Source organism: Muntiacus reevesi, chromosome 1 (genome assembly GCF_963930625.1).
Source record: "Muntiacus reevesi chromosome 1, mMunRee1.1, whole genome shotgun sequence".
Taxonomy (NCBI): domain Eukaryota; kingdom Metazoa; phylum Chordata; class Mammalia; order Artiodactyla; family Cervidae; genus Muntiacus; species Muntiacus reevesi.
The window spans coordinates 76,662,979-76,686,204 of record NC_089249.1 but is presented as its reverse complement, the minus strand read 5'-3'; the positions used below and the strand labels follow the sequence as shown (position 1 = coordinate 76,686,204).

General features: G+C 44.4%; 1 protein-coding gene across 9 annotated transcripts in view; it reads right to left on the bottom strand.

Annotated features, from left to right (window-relative positions):
• ARHGEF11 (Rho guanine nucleotide exchange factor 11) overlaps positions 1-14,402 on the bottom strand; it is a 108,542-nt gene extending 94,140 nt beyond the window's left edge. For all 9 annotated transcript variants that reach the window (XM_065901682.1, XM_065901673.1, XM_065901628.1 and 6 more), the window contains exon 1: positions 12,971-14,402. In XM_065901682.1, the coding sequence (XP_065757754.1) occupies positions 12,971-13,002 (32 nt within the window). In that variant the 5' untranslated portion in view covers positions 13,003-14,402. The remainder of the gene's footprint in view (positions 1-12,970) is intronic.
• Between the last annotated feature and the right edge of the window lie 8,824 nt (positions 14,403-23,226).

Sequence of the window (23,226 nt, the reverse complement as noted above, 5' to 3'; positions counted from 1 at the left end):
ATGGAATTTTCCAGGCAAGAGTACTGGAGTGGGTTGCCATTTCCTTCTCCAGGGGATCTTCCCAAACCAGGGATCGAACCCAGGTCTCCTGCATTGTAGGAAGATGCTTTTACCATCTGAGCCCCCAGATGCAAATCAAAATCACAGTGAGATACTACTTTACGCCTGGTAGGATGGCTATCATCAAAAGACAGACAGTAAAACAACCACTGGTGAAGATGTGGGAAAACTGGATTCTCAATTTGTTGGTGGGAATGTACAATGGTTTAGCCACTTTGGAAAATAGTTTGGCAGTTTCTTAAAATGCTGAACACTGAGATACCATATGATCCAGCAATTCCCACCTATGTATATACCCAAGAAAAATGAAAAGGTACATCCACACAAAAACTTGTACACAAATGTTCACAGCAGTATTATGCATCATAACCAAGCAGTGGAAATGGCCCAAATGCCCATGAGCTGATGAATGGATAAACAAAAGGTAGTATATCCATACAATGGAATGTTTCTTGGCCATAAAAAGGAATAAAACAGTGATATATGCTACAACATAGATGGATGAACTTGGAAAAATATCATGTGTGAAAGTCGTCAGGCACAGAAGGCCACATATTATATGATTCCATGTATGGGAAATGTCCAGAATAGGCAAATTTACAGAGACAGAAAGTAGATTCATGGTTGCTTAGGGCCAGTGGGGTGGTGAGGGGAATGACTGCTAAGGGGTATGAGGTTTCTTTAGGGGTGACGAAAATTTCCTGGAATGAGATAATAGAGATGTTTGCGTAACTCTGAATATACTAAAACCCACTAAACTGTATATCCTAAAGTAGTGATGGTATGTGAGTTATACATTACAAAGGTGTTAATTAAAAATCGTACCCATTCATTTAGGGGGCTTCCCAAGTGGGGTACTAGTAAAGAATCTGCCTGCCAAGGCAGGAAGCACAAGAGACTCGGGTTCAATCCCTGGGTTGGGAAGATGCCATGGAGAAGGAAATGGCAACACACACACACACACACACACACACACACACACATCTATTCATTGAGTGAAACTTTACTGAGCATCCATTCACTACAAAGTCCCAGGTACCACAGGGAACACACAGATAAGATCCTTGAATAGCTTAAAGGTGCCACATTGCTTAGTGAAAGAATGCTGAGTCACTTCTGAGATTTTATTCTTCCCAATGTCACTGAACTTACCTGGCCCCTAAGTGCCATTTTTTCCCCATCATTAACCAACCAGGAGGCAGAGAAGGAGGGAAGTTTTCTTCCTCATGAATAGCGAATGCAAACCTCAGGTCCTACCAGGGAGCCACGGACAAGAAAGTTTACCGGGAAGAGATTAAACGCTCAAGAGGGTTCCTGATCAACCAGTCTTCCTGGAGGGCACCCTTTATTTGTGTCAGGCAAACCTGATGTCTGGTTCCCTCAAAGATGTACGCACTTTTTACCGTGAGCTTGGTCAGGGGGACAGGAAAATGGAAAGAGCACGAGGCTAGGGCTCTGTAAAGCACAGTTTTTTTTTAAAAAATCCCAACTCCATTACTTACTAGTTTACAGACTTAGACAAGTCATTAAAGCCTCCCTGAGTTTGTTTCCCCACCTATAATATGGGAATGCAAATACTCGCCTAGACTATCTCAAAAAGATAACAGTCCAAGAACACTTTACAAACTCCTATCAGGGCAGAAACACAAAGGAGCCATCATTATGGCACTCTTATCTTGGCACTAAAACCTCCATCCTTCCCTCTCTATCAGTTGTCTTCTCTCCTACTTTAAAAACTGACTTCTTCTCTTGACTCTAATCTTTCCTTTAATCCTGTCACACATCTCCCCTCCTGCCTCTACCACAGATGATTCTAGATGTACACCAAACTCTGACTGAAAAACAACCTAGTTCTACCTGGAAAAAAGGAACTCAAAGGCCTATTTAATGGAGACTAATGGGCTACATTTTTTCCTCTTCTTTCTGACTAAATTTCATAAAAGAATTGACCAGACTATATCGCCCTTTCCTCACCTCCTCTTCCCTCTTAAACTCATTCCGAACTGGCTCCTCCCCCCTTCCCAAGGCCATGAAAAGCCTCCTAGTTACCAAATCCAGACACTTCTCTATCCTGTCCATCCTTTGCCCCCTGGGAGCACTTGACCTCATTGACCCTCCCCTCATTTCTGAGATCCCACACAGCCCTAACTGCTGTTCTCCGGCCACTCCCCACCAGTCTCCTGTGTGGGGTCCTCTGCCTCTGCCTCCCTTTTGAAGCAGTGCCCCCCAGGGTTCTGTCCAAGGCTCTTCTCACTCCACACCCTGTCCCTGGACAACCTCCCACTTCCACTATTCTGTCCACATTGATGACCACAGCCCCGCACACCTTCCTGACCTCCAGGCCTGTGTCACCAGCTGCTGGCCTGCTTAACACCTTCCCTGTGATCACCCACAGGCACTTCAAACTCATCGTGCCCAAAAGGGACTCCTTCCCTCAATCACACTCTTCCTCTTGAGTTCCCCTTTTCACTGAAGAGTACCACCCAGGGACTTTTCCCTTGATCAGTGGTTAAGAATCCGCCTTCCAACGCAGGGGATGCAGGCTCCATCCCTGGTTTCCTTGGTCTCAGAACTAAGATCCCATGTGCCTCGAGGCAACTAAGCCCACAGGCTACAAGTTGAGAGTCCCTGGGCCAAAACAAAAGATACTGCCTGCTGCCACTAAGATCCCACTCAGCCGAAAATGAATGAACAGTACCACCCAGCAGCCCAAGCCAAGAATAAGATTGCCACCTGTGCCTCAACCCTCCTTCCCAAAACCAACCACTTGGTCTTCATTTTTCTCCATCTCCACCGTCACTTCCCGAGTAGATGCTACCCTCACCTCCTGCCCACATTACTGCAGGGGGCTCCTAACTTGTCCTCCCTCTCTCTATTCTCTCATTCTTTCAACGTGAAGGTCCACACTGCAGTCTGGGTGATCTTGTTATTTTTTAAAAGCATATCTGACCATGTTACTCTCTACTTGTCTTGCAATGGTCCTCCACTGCCCTCAGGATAACAAGGAAGATTACATGGTTTCCAAGTCCTAGCTCCCTGCCTACTCTCCTGTTTCATCTAATTAATTGTTCTAAAGTCTCAGTGCTTCCCTGATGGTTCAGCAGGAAAGAATCCACCTGCAATGCAGGAGACCTGGGTTCGATCTCTGGGTTGAGAAGATCCCCTGGAGGAGGAAATGACAACCCACTGCAGTATTCTTGCTTGGAGAATCCCATGGACAGAGGAGCCTGGTGGGCTACTGTCCATGAGGTCGCAAGGAGGCAGACACGAATGAATAAGACCGCTCATTGCCTCTCTGTTTTCAGCTCCTGCCACTCCAGGCCCTTCCTTGCCTTCTGTCTTCAGGACATGTTGTTCCCTCTGCCTGGACTTTCCCTTACTCAAGCCTGGCTCTCATTTTCAGGCCTCAATTAAAGGTCACTTCCTCCGGCAAAGCTTCTTGATGGTCTCCCATGGGCCTCAACTGATATCACCAAAGAGTTCAGGGTGGTATCAAACAACTCCTGTTCCCTCATGCCTCCCCTACGAAACCACAGCTCCTAAGAGGGCAGGGTAAGCAACCTACGCACGTTGAATCCTAGTGCTTGAGGGGCACCAGCCAGTGAAGACTTCTTCAACGGACCAATGCCGCTATCTGAGGGAGAGCATGAGCATTCCTAAACCTCAGACCCTGTTCCTGTGAACACACTGAAGTCCTAGTGGCTTTTTGCCCCCATCCCTAGGGCTCTGAGGAGAAAAGGGTCTGTGGTTCTAGCCTCATACAAGGTCCCATTCACAAAGCTATTTACTACAGTCTCTCCAGCCACCTCCCCCCAGAACAACAGTGGCCTTTCTCTGCAGCAGCAGTCTCTCGGAGGAAAGCTTCTGAGGGCTGTGCTCTGGGAAATGAATGGGGCCAGCCTGGGGCAGGCAGGACAAAGGCACCCCTGCAGGGAACAGCAGCTCTGAAATCAGGCGGCCAGTGGGGAAATCCCCTGAGAGCTGGGAGAAGCTGGAGGCACACAACCTCAAGGCTGCTCTGCCCCTAAAAGAAATACCAAATGCCCAGGGCCGAGCACCCAATAAGAACATGGAATTCTTGCTCTCCATGCCTAGCAGCGATGCTGAGAGTTGAGTGTGTGCTGGTCGCTCAGTCATGTCCAGTTCTTCAAGATCCCATGGACTGTAGCCCGCCAGGCTCCTCAGCCCATGGTATTCTCCAGGCAAGAATACTGGAGTGGGTTGCCGTTTCCTTTTTCACAGGATCTTCTGGACCCAGAAATCCAACCCACATCTCTTGTGTCTCCTGCACTGGCAGACTGATGTTTTTTTGACCACTGAGCCACCTGGGAAGCCATGTTTAGTGCTGCTTTCTTGAAATCCCTTGGGTAGGCATGGAGGAAACTGGAAATGTCAAGAATTGAACTACAGTTCAAGCCAGGTAACTGCAGGGAGGAATGCAACTCATATAAAGAGAACTCTACTGGGCACTAGAAGACAATCCAGAAACATGAAAAAATGAAGAGACATTGCTTCTGAACCCCAAGAAACAGGACAGGACACAATAACCAACAGAAATCATGCAAAGAATGGAAAAGCACCCAATATTTATTTATAATAGTAGACCATGTGCTAGTGATTCTGCTAGAACTTGACATAAAGTATTTTATATCAACATATGAAAGGTGTAAGAGGGCCTTTCCTGGTGGTACAATGGTTAGGGATCCACTTGCCAACACAGGGGGCCCAGGTTCCGTCCCTGCTCCGTGAAGATTCCACATGCCATGGGGCAACTAAGCCCGGGCACCGCAACTACTGATCCTGTGTGGCCTAGAGCAAGTGCTTTGCAACAAGAGAAGCCACTGCAAAGAGAACCTTTGCTCTGCAACTAGAAAGTAGCCCCTGCTGACCACAGCGAGGGAAAGTTCATGCGCAGCAATGAAGACCAAGTGCAGTCATAAATAAATAAGTAAATAACTTAAAAAAGGTAGTAAAAGTTCATTTGCTATATGGATGTGCAAAAGGAATGTTGAATAATATAAATGTACTATCGAGTTTGATGATATTAACCAGAAAAGGCCTCCGTGAAGAAACTAAGGAGAGTTGGGAAGAGAAAGATAAGATACAAATAAAGATGTGGAAAGACGTGATGGGGTCTAGGAAACAGGCTGGCCTACCCGAAGTGGGATCGTAGGGGACGGTAACAAGACCTACAATTAGTGAGATGTGGGCTGAAACAAAGAAAGCATGGATCCTAAGTTGGGGAGTTTGGGCTGGAAAGGAAAGGCACTGAACAAGTTTCCAGAGAAAAAAAAAACGGATCTCTTGGGACAGAACCTTCCGCATCTGATTTTTAACTAGTATGTCCTGTGTTTGTTTTGTATGTTCCCAGAGTCATGCCTGTCAGTCCTGTTTAGAATCAGCAGAAGTCTCAGCACCTAAGCACAGGTCTTCCGGTGGCAACTGAGGAGAGTTCAGACCAATCTGGGGTCCCTGCCAAACCAAATGCCTCAACAACACTAACCATATGTTTGGCACTATAGAATTCACCAAACGCTTTTACACAAATCGTCCTGATCTCACAGCTAGTTAGCGGCTGAGCTGGGGCTCACACAAAGCTCTTCTAGCTTCAAGTCCTGTCCTCTCTATAATCATGCTACTAGGGTGGCTTCTGCAGAGACAGCCCTTGAGCCCTGGAGTTCGGTCTGCTGTGAGTGGGGTATGATTAATTAATCAGGATTTCAAATACATGTTAATCTCCTCAAATCATGACCCATTTCCTAAGAGAATCTTGAAGAACTCACTCCCTTCTCTCCCTTCCTCTAGAAGAACTCTTAAAACTATTTGGTAAATAAATAAATAATACTATTTGGTAGAAACAGCCTAACCTAAAGGCCTTAGCAAGATAAGTATCATTTGATATGCTGTGTTCAGTGAATTGCTGGGTACCCAGGGGAGGTGGAATAACTTTTAATGGTCTTATTCTCTCGAGCAACAGCACTACCCTCCCAGTCAGCCAGTCTCCAAAACTTCGGAACCAAATCTGATTCAGCCTTAACAATCATACCTTGTTGATTTTCCTTCCAAAATGTCTTTCAAATCCTGCCCTTCTTCTTTGCTCTCACATTATCTTTTGCTGTCTTCTCATTTACATAATATCAGAATTCTTTTTTTAAACATTCTTCTTATCATCATATATTACACAAACCTCACTGGTTCTCATTTCCTACCACGTCAATCTGATATCTTTATCCCCACCCCACCCTCCCACCATACTCACCCTGACAACCTAGTTTCTCTCTGCTCTGCAAAGACCAACACTCTTACCATCCTGAGGCCACCTTCATGCTTGATTCTATACCAGAACTTTGCTCTTGTTGTTCCCCTTGTCTGAAACAGCCTCCTCTCTTTCTCTGACTTAAATAACATCTCACTAACCCTCCCCTGGCTGTTCTCATTAGCACCAACTTCTTCCTTGTCTCTAAATGTACCTTTTTGGTATACATCAAGATTCAGCAACGATGTACTATCTTTTTATTGTTTTATGTTGCTTCATTAATTACATTTCCCAACAAGAATGTAAGCTCCACATTCCTGCAAATTATCTACCAGAACACTAAGCACTGAGCTGAGCATGGAGCTATTTGATAACTATCTGCCATCCAACTGACTGTCTGCAAGTGCCTCTGATCACAGGTCATCATCTGGAAGGCTGTGAGATTGGTCGTTTCCTCCGTGATTCGATGCCAGGCCACGACTGGTGACCACAGATCTCACTGCACCATTTTATGGTAGTTTTAAATGCTGGAGGAGAAAGTGCTGAAAACCAAGACTGAATGAAGTCACTTCACTCTGCACTTCTTGAAGCTCCTTTCTCACAGAGCCACATCTTAGTTTGCTATTCTTTAGAAAGAGGAGAATCTTGTCAAGTCACTAAAGATGACAAGTGACTTTAGGGCCTGTGCTGAAATCAGAAGTAAAAGGAAGGAAGATGGGCTTAAATTATAGCAAAGGAGAAAATTCCCTGGTGGTCCAGTGATTAGGACTTGGGGCTTTTACTGTCAAGGCTGGGTTCAACCCCTGGTCAGGGAACTAAGATTCCACAAGCCATGCAGCGCAGCCAAAAGAAAAAAATGTACTGAAGGAAAATTTGGTAATCAAAAGGATGCTCAACTATTCAACTCATGGAACCACAGGGGATCAGTGAAAATGGGAGCCCCTCAACCTTCTGAACCACCTCAAGAGAGCCTACTTGAAGTCAAGAGTAAAGAAGAGGATCCCTTAAGACTTAAGACTTCTGTGACTTTCCCCTCAACTCTGTTCATTTGTTCTAGGGCCACAAATCCAGGTGTTTTCTCAGGCCTTGAAAATGTCTTCCAAATCCTACTCCAAATTTGTTGGGGGCCACAGATTTCTTGGCCCCTCCTTATTCTTCTACATCACTGTACTTCTTCCATTTCCCCTCCCATTTCATCACACCACTCTGTTCTCTGGTTTTTTTTTTCCAACTTTCATTTTTCACTGGTTTTCAGGAAGGCAGATAGGGTTCCTGAAAAAAAGTCCTGGCTCACTGAAAGAAAGGGCACAGGCATTATGTTTTCAGAGGCTCAAAGAACGTAACAGCTAGACGGAATCAAATCTGAGAGGCTGGCTACCCTAATTTACTCCTCTATTTACTCAGATGCTGGGGGGGGGGGGGGTCTTCTCTCAGAACTCCACGTCTCCTTTCACAAGGGATCTAACACAACTTTTCATAAAGTAATGAATACTTTTTTCTCTTGAAACCAGAATCTGCAACTTTCTGCAGTCCTGCTTCCCTCCATGGGGCAAAGGAGTGACCTTGGATGCCACGAGCAAGTCTCCACTTGAGTCTTTTCCCAAGGACGGTGACTGAGAAAAGAAGAATGCACAGTCCATGGTGAAATGGGTTTCCAAGCCACATGATAAATCTTGAAATTAAGTTTTAAAAATAATAAACCAATAAAATGGGTTTTTAAAGGTAGTGCCACTATGAAGATGTGAAGCAGATTCAGTCAGTATAGATTAAAACCAGTCCTCTTATGTTTCATGGAACTTCAGCGTTAACAAAGCCCTTTCACATACAGCGGAGGCCCAGATCTTTAAAGCAGTAAGGGACACTATCCAAAAGTTTCCAAACTCTATTCCATGGAGGTTACAAGCTTCCAGAATTCCTTTGTCTTTGTACCAATTTGGGGACTAGCCATGTGACCTTCATAGAATCACTTTTATTTTTGACGATCTCACTGTCATTAAACTTTTCACATTTTTTGGTCTACTCTCCTAAATACAATGAAAGGGACTCTGACAGTACTTTGACTGTTAAAAAAAAAACTAAATAAATTTGTTCATCAAAGGGTGCTCTTTCACAAAAGTTTTTGAATATGTGAAGGTAAGCTTAGACTGCTCCTGTTCATAATGGTGATTAATCGCCAAACATTTCATGTGCAAATCCATTGCCATCTCTAATCTCACGCCTGGAGAGCACCAGGGTACATTTTGGAGAAGACTCAGCATTTCAGGGGACTTATTATTTGGAGCTCTGGATCCCTGTCATTGTTCTGGGAGTGAAGTCACTCAGTCGTGTCTGACTCTTTGCGACCCCATGGACTGTAGCCTACCAGGCTCCTCTGTCCATGGGATTTTCTAGGCAAGAGTACTGGAGTGGGTTGCCATTTCCTTCTCCAGGGGATCTTCCCGACCCAAGGATTGAACCCGGGTCTCCCACATTGCAGGCAGACACTTTACCGTCTGAACCACCAGGGAAGCTATTGCTCTGGGAACATCTAAACTAGGTAGAAACTCAGCTGTATGTCTTATTCCCAGGGCTCAACAAGAAACTGAAGTGGGAGCGGGAAGCCTGAGGTGGGAAGGGTTTTCCCCCACCTCCTCCTCAGCCTAGGCCACTAGTTTTTCTTCTCTACAAACATTCCTCAGCCTGAAGCTTCTTTCCTCCCTCCTCCACCTCCTTCCACCTCCTCCTCCATACACCTCACTCCAGATTTTGCCTCCTCTGGGGAAAAAAAAAAGGCTACAGGCTGGGGAAAAGTTACATTCAATCTCAGATCCCTGATAAGGAACAGTTGCTTGGGTCTCGGTTTATTCTGAATTAGGAAAGTCATATGCTTCTAAAACAAGGAACAGCCAGAGATCATAAAACAAATCCTTTCTATCCCCATCTAAGGAAGCCAAGGTAGCTCAAGCCTCTCCCATTCATCAAAATTCCTGGGAAGGAGATTCAATAACCTTCCCCTTCTCATATTCTACTATCATCACCCAACCCTGACCATTGGAAAAGTATGCCTTCTTTCTAACCTCCTGTACTTCTGCAACAAAAAAGCCTGTTCGCTCTGGTTAAATTCTTCAAAACAATAGAAAGATCTTTCGGTCACTCTTAATTTGTTTTGGGCCAGTTCAGAAAGTAGTGCCCAAAGCTAAATCAAATCCCTGAGTTACCATCTAAAATTTCTAGAGCTTTACAGTTTAGAAAGCAATGTGAAATATTACCTGATTTGATTTGCTCCTTTCAACAGCACCATGAGAAAGATGCAATAAATATTATAATCCTCAAATGATAAGCTATGTGAAAATGTTTGTGACTGGAAAGCATTTCATATAAACGAGCTATTGCCTTACATATGAGGAAACCAAAGGAGGCATGTGATTTGCCCAAGGTCACACAGTTAAGGGGAATGCCAGGGCTCAAACCAAGAACTCGGCTTATATCCAGTACTTCTCCATCTGCTCTGGTCCTCACATGAGCTAACTGTCTCTGCACAGAGAAAAGCTGTTTTATGGATACAAACTCCTAACCCATCTGGCCATCTCAAAAACATTTGCCATGGAGAACTAGGGAAATGGATATACGTGGCATAGCAAAACTCATTATCATTCCTATAAAAATAATTCACTATTATTATCTCTGCTTGCAATATCAAACACATTTTTAGAAACGTTTGAGAGGAACACACTAATGGGCAATAAACTGTCCACGGACAAAAACTGAAAGGGACATGAACAGCTACAATTCAGGCCATCTTTCAGTAACAACTGATTAACACTGCAAGATCAAGATTAGCTGTGAATATTTCATGTTTCTTTGGACCAGGAGTCACTCACTCCCCAAGAGAGGATCAAAGACTCTCCACAGCCTTCTGTTCCTTGAGCCACAATCTCTCTTCATAGACATGGTCCTCCATCATGTCGCTTATGTCCTAGGAAATACACATCATCAAGGAAGCCTTCTCTAATTGACCTTACTTTGACTATACTTGAAATTAACACATGAACCTCGAAAAATCTGAAATGGATGAACTTGTACATGCTGACATACTATTCACTGCGATATTCATTCATGTCAAGTATTTAGTGAGCATTCATCCAATGGAAGGCACTAAGTCAGGCATGCAGGGATGTATCTGAGCAAAGAAAACTCAATTCCTGCCTTTACAGAGTTTATAGTGGAGTGTTACTTTTATATCTCTCGTACCTTTCCCAGTTTCTCAAGTTAAGACTGCATGCTCTTTGTAAGCAAGAACTTCTCACTTAAATTTTCTGAAACAGTTAGAGCGCAGTACCTTACATGAGGCTCCCTACACAGCAAATGGATAAATAAAAGAGAGTCCCTGCCTCAACAGTCTGAAATCCTTCCACTCAATCCCTCCAGTATAGTATAAAATTGTGTAACACTGTGAAATATTTAAAATCCACAGGGGTATCCAACCTGAGATGACAAAAGATCCAACAGAACGAGCCTGCTGCTAAAGGGGTAAAGATCCAATGCAGCTGGAGATACCTTTAAGGGGACTCAAGCCCCAGAACTGACCCTCTGATGAGGAAGAGAGTTGGGGTGGGAGTGAAGTGAAGAATGTTCTCAACCTGCAAAGCTGCACTATCCCAAGTGCAAGGGGGTGCCAAAGAGCATCGTACTCTGCTGCCAGAAAGAATAAAACTGTGCCCCACTCCCATTTCACAGGACTAGTAGACAAATATCCTGGGCTGGCCAAAAAGTTCTTTTGGGTTTACAAGACTATAGGGAAAAACTGGAATGACCTTTTTGGCCAACCCAATACTTAGGGTAGGAAAACAGTAAGAGCCTCCATTTAGAAGACCTGCATCTGAGTCCAGCTTCTGCCACTAGTCAGGGAAGATGGCGCTGGGCTAGCCAGGTATCCTCTCTGAGCCTCAATCACCCCTTCTGTAAAATGGGAATGAAAACCTCTGTCTCCTTTGCCTCACGGAAATATTGGGAGGTTCAAACAGATACATTCCTATGAAAGCACTCAGAAAAACCAGGCTATACACATCCTGAGAAGATTGTGAGGGTGTCCAAACCCCCAGAGGAGCATCTCACTCCAACCCAGGAACCTTCATTGCCTCCATCTTTCACCCCCAACATCTGGGTTTCTACCTTCTCACAACTCTGAATTCAGAGGAACAGTTCACCTCAAATCTCAAAAAGGCAAGTGTGCTAATTCCCAAATTCCAAGAGGGTAAAAGAGAAGGGCAGTCATGTAACCATTTCAACTCCCTGCCTTGACAAGAGTCAAACTAAAGAGAAGCCACAAAAAGGGGAAGAGATGGAGGTTTAAGCAGTCACGTACATTATCTGTCCTTTGTGGCTGTCTGCCTTCTCTCCACTGCCAAGTCAGGTCCCTGTCTAGGGACTGCTGAACTAATCTAAACGGGGCTCAGAGGCAATACAGAGATTAGTGTTTGGGAGAGAGAGAGAGATTAAGTGCATTTCAGGCCACATTCCACTGCCAAAAAGAAATTATCAGCATGGATAATCAAAGGTTAACTGGACAGGGAGAAAACAACTCATTGCTCCTTTGCAAATATCCTTCCCTATCTCTCCAGTAATTCCCACCCCCCAGGCCCAGTTCTTTCATTTGCTTGTTCAGTCTGCCAACCACCCATCCATCCAGTTAGGATGTGTGCAGCACCCACAAAACTACCCTCTCTCCAGGTTCTCTAAGGGTTGAAGAGAAGGGGAGGAAAAGAAAAGGCAGATACCTTACGAAGTTGTAAACCGTCATGTACTGATGAGGAGACTGGGCACACTCTGGTGGGGGTGGGGGGGGGACGGGAGAGGGTGTGGGACATCCTGCGCTCAGATTCTAACGGCCAGTGCCTCTGCATATCAGGCCTAAGAGCCCAAAACAAATCCTTCCGGCTCTAGGCAGAGGGAAGGCCCATTTTGCAGAGTCAAGCTTATTAAAAACGGCTTGGCAGATTAAACCTAGAGCATTAGCTGGTTGGCCGATTTCAATTTAAACCCCAAGTTTGGAGAAGAAGAAATTCTAGGGTTGACCTATGCTATTCTGCAGGCCATTATCAGCCACTGGTAAAAATCCAGTCCTGTATGGGTGCAAAGTGCGTTTCTGTCCCATCATTCAGGCCAAGAACATCCTCCTCATTCTAGAAATGGGATCCACCCCATCACCAAGCCCCACCATTCCACAACAACCAGCCGGTGGAGGCCCACGCCCCTGCCAGGGCCCTTCCCCCCGCAGCTCCAACACCTAAAGCCAGCCCCAATCACCCTAGGGGTCTCACGTGACCAGGCTTGTGCCCGCCTCCCACCCCGAAGCTGGCAAGTTAGGGACTCAGATTCAGCCTCTGGCCTGGCAAAAGTCAAAGGCGGCTAGAAAGCGTTTCCCCCTCTTTCCCCACTCCTTGCGTCACTGTCTACTGCTTGCATTTAAAAAACACTGATTCAGGAGATACCTTTTGAACATGGACACACACAGTGGGAACATAAACACACATGCCCAGACAGTCCCCAGGGACCCCACCAATACCCACAGCCCACCCAGACCCTTATTTTGCAATCTTTTATCAAAATGCAACACCTTCTTTCCCAGTCTTTCCTTAAGTAAGTGTTGAAAAACCACATTATTAGCAAACTTACCTGTCTATACTCTGGGGTAACCTTACACTCATGGTTTCTCGGTGTCTCCACGGTTTCAGAATCTTGTAGTTGTGATGTCTTGATCAGGATTGAATCGCTTGCAATTTTTAAGAAAGGTGAGAGGAGGGCCTCCCAACTTGAAGACAATCCTTTTTCCTCCAGCTCTCAGGACCCGGGTGACTGAAGCTCCATTCTACTTCTACCAGTTAACATGGTCTCCTTTCTAAGCCCCCCTTTCCCCTCCCCCTCTTAAAAAAAAAAAAAAAAAACGAAAGAAAAAGAGAAAAAACTATGACCTTCTTAGAAACCAAAAACCCAACCACAAATCTCTTCAAGGTTAGCGCTATGGGCTTAAAAAAAAAAAAAAGAATCACAGAAAGAATGTGCCTTCAAAATATCAATCTTAACTGAAAAATATAGATTAAAAACATCCTTTTAATCCAGTTTTCCCAGCTGTCCTTACGTTGGCAAGAGCCTCAAGCTCCAAAGGGGAAAAAAATAATTCTCTGGTCTCCAATGCTTAAAACGACAACAGATATACTGAAGGACCAAAAAAAAAAAGATGAAAAAAATCCAAACTGACACCTGGAAAAAAAATCTTCCAGCTGATTTGCACAGTAAAAAAATAAATAAAATCATACAATAGTATGTACACAACAGCACTCCTTACAAGTCCAGTGCAACCCTGGGAAATCAAAATTATAAATTTCCTTAAAAAAAAAAGCTTTTAGATGAAAAGGTTCTGAAATTCTTAAATGAGCCAATCGCACCAAAAAAAAAAAAAAGGACACCTGAATGCAATGCTTTTTACCTTTAAAATGGTAGCAATACCACAAACCAGAGACAAATCTCTGAAAATATTCTTTTTTTCCTTTAAACTTGCAGGTTTCTCCTCCTACCCCAGCCTGATTCCCAGCCTAGGTTCGGCCTTTTTCTGAAAGACAATTTCCTGAGTTAGTTCTGTTTTGCTCCTCCACATCCAGGCTCCGAAATTTTCTCTAGTCTCAGCCTCCATGAAACGAAGCTTTCGCTTCTTCCCGTTTCCCCTGCTCTCCCTCTCGCCTGGCCAGGAAAACTGCCCCTTATTATTAATAGTTTGGATTATTATTGTGGATTTGAGTTCGGGGTGGGATATTCCTCCACACCAGCCTCCTGGACAATCCGATCGCCTGGCTTCTCTCGCTCGGCCTCTCTTTTTCCTCCCTTTCCGCCCCTCGCCTAACCTCGCAGGCAAGAGCCCACCGCGCCTGGCGCAGGACCGCCGGCGGCCTCCGGCTCCCGGCCCCGCTTGCCCGCTCGCCCCACGCCCGACCGCCGCACTCCGGCCTCCGCAGCCGCGAGACTCCGCGCTCGGGCGCAGGCAGGAAAGGCGGCGGCGGCAGGCCGGCACCGGCGGGCGTCCGGCTCCCGGCGTCGCGGCCGCGCTCGCCTCCTTCCGGGCCCCTTCCCCCCCCCACGGCTCGCCGCTCGCTCGGGCGCAGGCCCGGCCGGCCGCCCCCTCCCCGCGCTGCCCGCCCTCCGCCTTCCCCGCGAGCCTTTCTCCTACCCTCGCTCCGGCGGGGGCGGGGCCGCAGCCTGCCCCTCCTCCCAGCGCTGCCCGCCGGCCTTTCCCCCGCACTCACGCCGCGGCAGGGGGCGGGGGCGGGAAGCCGACCGCCCTTCCCTTCTCTGGGCGCTGCGGCCGCGGCTCCCAGCCCGCCCGCCTCTCTCCCGGTCTCCCTGCGCGCCCTGCCCCGCCGCGACCCCTCGCCGCTGGTCCTCGGCCGGCCCCCGCCGCGGCCCCACAGTCGCCGGCCCTGCCCTTCGGTGCGGCCTAACCGATCCCGGGCTTAGCCGGATCCCCGGCTTTTCCCGGCCTGGCTCGCCGGCGACCCCGGCCCGGACCCCGAGAATCACGGCGCGCAGTCCCCGCCGCCGTCACCACTGCGGCCACCTACTCGCTGCTTTCCCTTGGGTGCTTTCCCCTTTTTACTGCCCTGAATTCGCAAGACCTGACCTTTGTTTTCTACCCCCCGGCCCCCCTGCTGCGGTGCCCGGCGCGCCTAGGCCCCCTCCTCACGTGGGCCAGTTTCGGCGTGCACCGTCGTCACCTCTGCTCCCACCCCGCCCCCGCCACCGCTCGCTTTATCTCCACCGCACTTCTAATTTTTCAGACATTTGTCCGCGGCCTCCTGCCCGGGTGCCTGGAGCTCTCAATAGTTTTCTCCCGTTTCGAAGGCCCTCCTCACTTCTTAGACCCACGAAAGAGACCCTTCTGGTCTTGCCGCCCCGATTGTTTGGGCATCTTACTACCAGTCTGGGTAAAGTGTTTTTGAATTCGATGGAAAAATCCTTTCAGGGACAATTCTATTTTCATAACCTCCTCTCATAGAATCACAGTTTCTAAATCTTTCCAAGTAACATGACATTAGTCAGAAGGTCGCAAGCGTTATGATTAAAAATAATTAAGACCAAAAGGAAGTTTTTTAATAGGACTGGGAAGTGAACTTGGTCTTTGCGCCTGGGTGAATGCTATCGTAAAATGCCCTGCGGGCGGTGGTGTGTTTGCTCGTGGTCTCCTCCTTCGACACCACCTTGATTGTTCTGGGGTGAAATACATGTGTATGTGTATTCACTCATACACATCCATAAAGAGGGAGCTGAGTGACCTCAGCACTCATCACTGTTAGAAGTGATGAGTTTGCAAATAGCAAGAGGAAAAAGAAACTAATAACCTGAATTATACCAGATACAAGTTGGTATATAAAAGAAAGACTTGCACCCCATCTCAACCAACCCATAAGCCAGAACCCCCAAAGACAGGAGTTCTGCCGGGAATCAGGCAACACAGTTCAAATTGCTACTGACCTTGTTTATTCCTTCCTATACTACCTGCAAAAACAATGGTCCCAATTGTGTACACTCTGTAGTGATAGATCAGTGGTCACCAAACATTTTTCTTACCATGCTTCTTTAATCTATGTAATATTTTTAAGCAATTATTTACATGTATTTTATTGTTGTTTAAATCCTAAGTCGTGTCCAACTCTTTTGCAACCCATGGAATGTAGCCCGCCAGGCTCCTCTGTCCCTAGGATTTCCCAGGCAGGAAACTGGAGTGAGTAGCCATTTCCTTCTCCAGGGGCTCTTCCCAATGCAGGGATTGAACCCACATCTCCTGATTGGCAGGCGGATTCTTTACCTCTGAGCCACCAAGAAGCCCGCATATATTTTATTACATACCTTATAAATCTTGCTCTAGAGTAGAAATATTGAAAGATTATTTAAAATAAAGATGAAGTACGTTTTAAGATCATATTTTTTACTGAATGTTAATGACTGGAATGAATCATGACTGGAAAAGATACTTGTCAAAGAGGTAGACTCAAGCAGAAGTACATTCTTGATTGCATTTATTAAATTATGATACTCATCTTCCAGTCCCATTCACCAAGATGCAAAGACTTTTGATTGAAATTCAACTAGTAAATTTACAGCTTAAGTCCATCAGTCCTTCTTGGATGATGGTAAGGTTTTACGTTTTATATTTTATCATATGGGTTCAAACCCCCTTGGAAGTATCATTTAGATTTTTTAAACAAATTTAAAATTTTGTTTCTTAGTTTTCAAGTGTGCAGACAAAATTTTTACTGATGAAACACACTCTTTTTGATAATTAAAAAAATAACAGGGACTTCCCTGGCAGTCCAGTGGTTAAGACTTCCAGCTTCCAATGCAGGGGATGTGGGTTTGATCCCTGGTTGGAGAACTAGGATCCCACAAGCCACATGGGGTAGCCAAAAATAAATTTAAAAATAGCAATTTTGGAACCATTTCAGTCAGGTTTTCAAAATACTTTCTCCATAAGCATGAGTTTAGAAAAACAGTAATGTTCTCACTAATTAATAGACTCATCTTCACCTTGAAGGGACAGATTAAGTGGGTTTTTGCTGTTTTGTTTTTTTTAAATAAATGCTTGATAGTATACTCTTGCCAGCCATTTCTGATAGGACTTTGTAAAATGTTCTATCCAATAGAACTTGGTAAAATGAAAATGTGTATCCCTGCTTTGTTCAGTATCTCTTTTTAGGCCTCTCTCAGGAGATAACCAATAAATCTCACAGAACAAGAATTTTCATGGTCATTTTCCCTGTATTTACTAAAAGTTGTAACATTTGTAGCAATTAAGAGGCTTATTTTTATCCAGTGAATGGCATAGGTTATAAAGAAACTGAATGCCTGAACTATGTGTGGCATTATGGCTGGTTCCTGGAAACATCTCACATACTGCACATGACAGATGACTTCGGAAGTAGTGATCCTGTGAGAGTGCTAAGTCAGTCTGTATATTAAAGATAAATAATAATACCTATTAATATAAAGCTTAAATAAGAAGTTATTTTTGCTATAGTGCAATGGTACTGTGAGTGTACTTAAGTGTTTTCCTCTTGTAGAGCAATGCATCGCTTTGTCTACTCCACCTTGAAGACTGTGGGGTTGTGGGGAGTGACCTTAGCAGGATAGAACTCCCTGAAGTTAGCTGGCCATGTAAGTGAACTGCTAAATCTCAGTTCAGGGGAGAAAAAAAAAAATTAGCTTGTACCCAAGACAAACCAGGTTGTAGGAGTCCGGAAGCAGTTGTTGGTGAATGAAAAGATCTCTAGACTAGGACTCCAAAGAACTGAGTTTGTTCTGGGCTGTATCCCTTTCTAGCTTTGTAATCTGATGTTTGCAGGTTGTATGGATTAAATAAAGTCAAGCCTGGGCTCTGTAAACCAGGGGTTCCCAACCTCTAGGATCTAGTACCTGATGATCTGAGGTGGAGCTGATGTAATAATAATAGAAATAAAGTGCATAATAAATGTGATGCTCTTGAATCATCTGGAAACCATCCCCTTTCTACCCCCAGTCTATGGGAAAATTGTCTTCTGCGAAACCAGTCCCTGGTACCAAAAAGGTTGGGAAGAGCTATTATAAACTATAGCACGCTGGGCAGGAAAACATGACTAAACTTTTAAAAATATTATCTTAAATTAATAATTATTTTACCTTTTTCCCAAGAACTCGGTTAATAAATGAACTGTCTCTGTCCAAAATTCTTGTTTTGTTCATTAGTTGTTATGTTAAATTTATTTACACCTCAGGAAACTATGGCAGAGAAGAGTTTTAGGTTATTTGCATGAAATCCCATTAGTCTGATTGTTTAGGCTTGAGTTTATACCTCTTTATTTTTAGGTGTGAGAAGCAAAGAGAAAAAAACCTCTTTTTTTTTTTTTTTTTTTTCTTTGCAGAGACAGATTCTGGAAACTTAGTATTTAATTGAATAGCTGACTGGAAGCTGTGGTGGAGAAACTTGAATGGTTCACAGTGTAAGTTGTAGAGAAGCAACTTTTTCCTGCGCAGACATCCCCAGTCCAAACCAAATGTATTGTCTTAGAAAGATAGACTCAGAAAGACAGATTTCAGTCATTCTCCTTCTGAGATGGTGTTAGGAGACAGGCCTAGCAAATAAAAACATGGTGCTACGGTTTGTGATCTTTTATCCCCCTTCAACCTTTATCAGTTGGAAAGATGATGTTCACAGTTTCGCTTAATTAAGTTGTTTAGTCCTAAGGGTGAGAAAATTTTGTGATTTATTTTTAGCCGATTCAGATTTCTCTAGCATATTGCTGGATAGCCAGAATAACCAACATTAAACTGTTATAGACATCATTTCATTGTCACTCAGAACATTCTGGTCATTTAACCTATTACTGCTGCTGCTGCTGCTAAGTCACTTCAGTCGTGTCCGACTCTGTGTGACCCCATAGACAGCAGCCCACCAGGCTCCGCCGTCCCTGGGATTCTCCAGGCAAGAACACTGGAGTGGGTTGCCATTTCCTTCTCCATTGCATGAAAGTGAAAAGTGAAAGTGAAGTCGCTCAGTCGTGTCCGACTCTTCGAGACCCCATGGACTGCAGCCCACCAGGCTCCTCCATCCATGGGATTTTCCAGGCAAGAGTACTGGAGTGGGGTGCCATTGCCTTCTCCATTTAACCTGTAGAGTTCCCAATAAAATTTTAATGTGAAAAAATAATAACACCCCAAACATACGTAGTGCTTACTGGGTAAATACCCTTCTAAACAAACTGCGAGTGTTAACCACTAGATCATTTCAGCGGCCTTTGGAGGTGGTTATTATTATCACCCTTGTTTTCAGATGGGAAACAGAGGCTCAAGGAGGTGAAATAACTTGCTCAGGGTCTCAGAGCTGGGGAACCAGGCAGTCTGGCCACAGAGTCTATGCTTAACTGTCACCTGTGCTGCCTGTATGCTGCAGGCATTGGTGAAAGCAAAACAAACAAACAAAAAGCAGAAACAACACATAGGCAAAACCTTATCAGAACGAAGGAGAAACTGGGGAGCGAGGAGCTGGAAGTAGAGGTCAGCGGTTTAACTCCTCGGCCCTCCAGAGAGTCGTTTTCCCCATTAAGCGGTGACCAGCAGATTTTACCCTGGAGCTCCCACTTCTTTGTCTCCCTTCTCAGTGTCCCTCAAGATGTCACCCCCCGAAAGTTGCTCGCTCTTTACTTTTGAGGATCTCAAGGCATCCAGTGAAGAAGGGGCTCCTCTCCTTGACTCCCACTGAGAGAAGGTCTGCATTGCCTGAGGTGTCACCTCTTAGGTGTGTACCCCAGCCTCCTAAGTGGGGTACCGTCCTGTCTGTGGTTACCTTAGAAACCAGCTCTCTCCTATCAACACCCCTAGTAGCTGAGACAAACTGAATAACACAGGAAGGTGCCAAGATAAGTTGTAAAGGAAAATGTGTGAAAGAAAATCAGTTTTAGATTGAAGACTAATATTTTTGGAAGTTGGGTCTGTATGTGTGTTATTTTTTTTTATCCCAATAAGAAAAAGTAACCAGGATCAAATGTAAGATACAAAAAGAGTGATACCAACAGGAAGATAAAAAAATTACTCAAAGCCTGTTTTATTATTTTTATTTTTGGCTGTCTTGGGTCTTTTTTTTTTTTTTTAAATATTATTTTATTAGTTGGAGGCCAATCACTTCATGTCTTGGATCTTAGTTGCTGCATTCGGCTCTCTCTAGCTTCGTTGAATGGGGGCTACTCTTCATTGCAGCACACTGGCTGCTCATTGCAGGGGCTTCTCTTGTTGTGGAGCACAGGCTTTAGGCACATGGGCTTCAGTAGTTGTGCACAGGCTTAGTTGCTCTGTGGCACGTGAAATCTTCCCGGACCAGGGATCGAACCTGTATCCCCAGCATTGGGAGGCAGATTCTCATCCACTGTACCACCAAGGAAGTCCCCAAAGCCTACTTTAAAAATGGAAAAAATTGTCCTTTAAAAGATTTGACATTACACATATTTAAAATCTATATAACTTGGTAAGTTTTGATATACATGAAACAATCACCACAAATCAAAACCTTTCACACATTGCTCTTGCTCTTTTCTAAGTCTTCCCTCCCACTGCTTCCAACTGGACCCAGCCAAGCTGACTACAGGTGTGTAGCTTTTATTAGTCTTCTCAAATAACCAGCTTTTTGGATTCACTGAATTTTCTCTCTGTTGTTTTTCTGTTTTGTTGATTTCTGTCCTGATCTTTATTGTTTCCTTTCTTCTACTTGCTTTGGATTTCAGTTGCTCCTCTTTTCTAGTTCCTTACAGTTGAAGTTGAGATCTTTGATTTGAGATCTTTCTCAGAACCTGGCTATACCATACTCTGATTTTGGATTTCCTGTCTCAGATTTCCTGTCTCCGGAATTGTTAGAAATAAATTTTTGTTGTTTAAACTAGTCTATGATAATTTTTATAGCAGCCCAAATTGACTAAGACAGTTTCATTGACTTTGTCTATTTTTAAAATTCTGTTTTATTTCTCTCTTTTCACAGCCTTGGGTTTAGTTTGCCCTTTGTTTTCTAGTTCCCTAAGATGTGCATGTGTTTGTGCTCAGCCACTGAGTCGTGTCTGACTCTTTGCAGCCCCATGGACTGTAACTAGCCAGGCTCCGCTGTCTGTGGGGTTCTCCAGGCGAGAATACTGGAGTAGGTTGCCATTTTCTACTCCAGGGGCTCTTCCCAACACAGGGATCCAACCCTGTCCAGTGACTAAGACTCTGCACTCCCAGTGCAGGGGGCTGGATTTGATCCCTGATGGGGGAGCTGGATCCCACATGCTGCAACTAAGGGTTCTTTCATACAGCACCTAAAGATCCAGCTTGCCAAAAAGAAGATCAGTGATCCTGTGTGCTGCAACTAAACCAGTGCTACCAAATAAATAACTATTTTTTAAAATGGAAGTTAATGTATTTATCTACATAGTAACTATTTCTGATGCCCTTCATTCCTTTTGGTAAATTGGAATTTTATCTGTTATCATCCTTTTTGTTTGAAATGCTTCCTTTATCATTATTTCCCGTGTAGGTGCTGGTGTAGGTGATGTCTTTGGTGTAATTTTTTTTTCTACTTTCTTGTGCGTATTTAACTTATATGCAGAGTACATCATGAGAAACACCGGGCTGGAGGAAGCACCGGCTGGAATCAAGATTGCTGGGAGAAATATCAATAATCTCAGATATGCAGATGACACCACCCTTATGGCAGAAAGTGAAGAAGAACTAAAGAGCCGCTTGATGAAAGTGAAAGAGGAGAGTGAAAAAGCTGGCTTAAAGCTCAACATTCAGAAAACTAAGATCATGGCATCTGGTCCCATCACTTCATGGCAAATAGATGGGGAAACAGTGGAAACAGTGGCAGATTTTATCTTTCTGGGCTCCAAAATCACTGCAGATGGTGATTGCAGCCATGAAATTAAAAGACACTTACTTCTTGGAAGGAAAGTTATGACCAACCTAGACAGCACATTAAAAAGCAGAGACATTACTTTGCCAACAAAAATCTGTCTAGTCAAGGGTGTGAGTTGGACTATAAAGAAATCTAAACGCCGAAGAATTGATGCTTTTGAACTGTGGTGTTGGAGAAGACTATTTAGAGTCCCTTGGACTGCAAGGAGATCCAACCAATCTATCCTAAAGGAGATCAGTCCTGGGTGTTCATTGGAAGGACTGATGTTGAACCTGAAACTTCAATACTTTGGCCACCTGATGCGAAGGACTGACTCATTGGAAAAGACCCTGATGCTGGGAAAGATTGAGGGCAGGAGGAGAAGGGGACGACAGAGGATGAGATGGTTGGATGGCATCACCGACTCGATGGACATGGGTTTGGGTGGACTCCGGGAGTTGGTGATGGACAGGGAGGCCTGGCGTGCTGCAATTCATGGGGTCGCAAAGAGTCAGACACGACTGAGTGACTGAACTGAACTGAACTGTGCTTGGCGTTCACTGAGCTTCTTGGATCTGTGGGTTACGGTTCTTGTTAAATTTGGAAATTTTTTGGTTAATTATTTCTTCACCTATTTTTGTCTGTTCCCCATCTCTTTCTTCTCCTTCAAAGATAACATGTATATTAGGCCACTGAGGGGTCTCACAGCTCTCTGATACTCTTCCTTTTTTCTCTTCATGTTTCATTTTGGATGGTTTCCATTGCTCTTCTAAAAATCTATTAATCTTTTCTTCTGCTTTCTCTGATTTACCATTAGTCATATCCAGTGTATTTTTCATGTGAAACATTTGTAGTTTTCATTCCAAGAAGTTCAGTTACATTCTTTTTAAAGTTTCTTGTATACCTATACTTAGTATGACCCGTCTTCTAATTTTTTGAACATATAGAATACAGTTATAGTAACTATTTTTGTGTCCTAATTCTATCATATATGTCATTTCTGGATCAGGTTCAGTTGATATATTCCAGTTGATATTATAGATCTTAATGTCCCCCTTCTTTGCATACCTGGCAAGTTTTAGTTGAATGCTAGATATTTTTATATTTCTATATATATTCTCAAATTTTGTTATAGAACCCAGTGAAGTTTCTTGGAAGCAGTTTTGCCTTTTCAGTTCTTACATTTAAACTTTGTTAGGCAGAACAAGGGCATTATTTAGTCTAAAGCTGATCTCCCCCACCCCAGCTGCTGAGGTTCAATCTTCCAATTGACTGTAGGATGTCCTATGAATCATGAGATCTTTCAGTCTGACTAATAGGAACAGGCACCTTTCCTGGGCCTGTGTTTCAAGGATTCTTCTTTCTAATCCTTTCAGGTTGTTCTTTCATCAGTCTAGGATTATTTCCTCATACACATACACTGTTCTAAATTCAGCTGTATACTTTAGGAGGGCGGCCAGTGCAGATCTCTGGAGTCCTCATTTGATGCAGC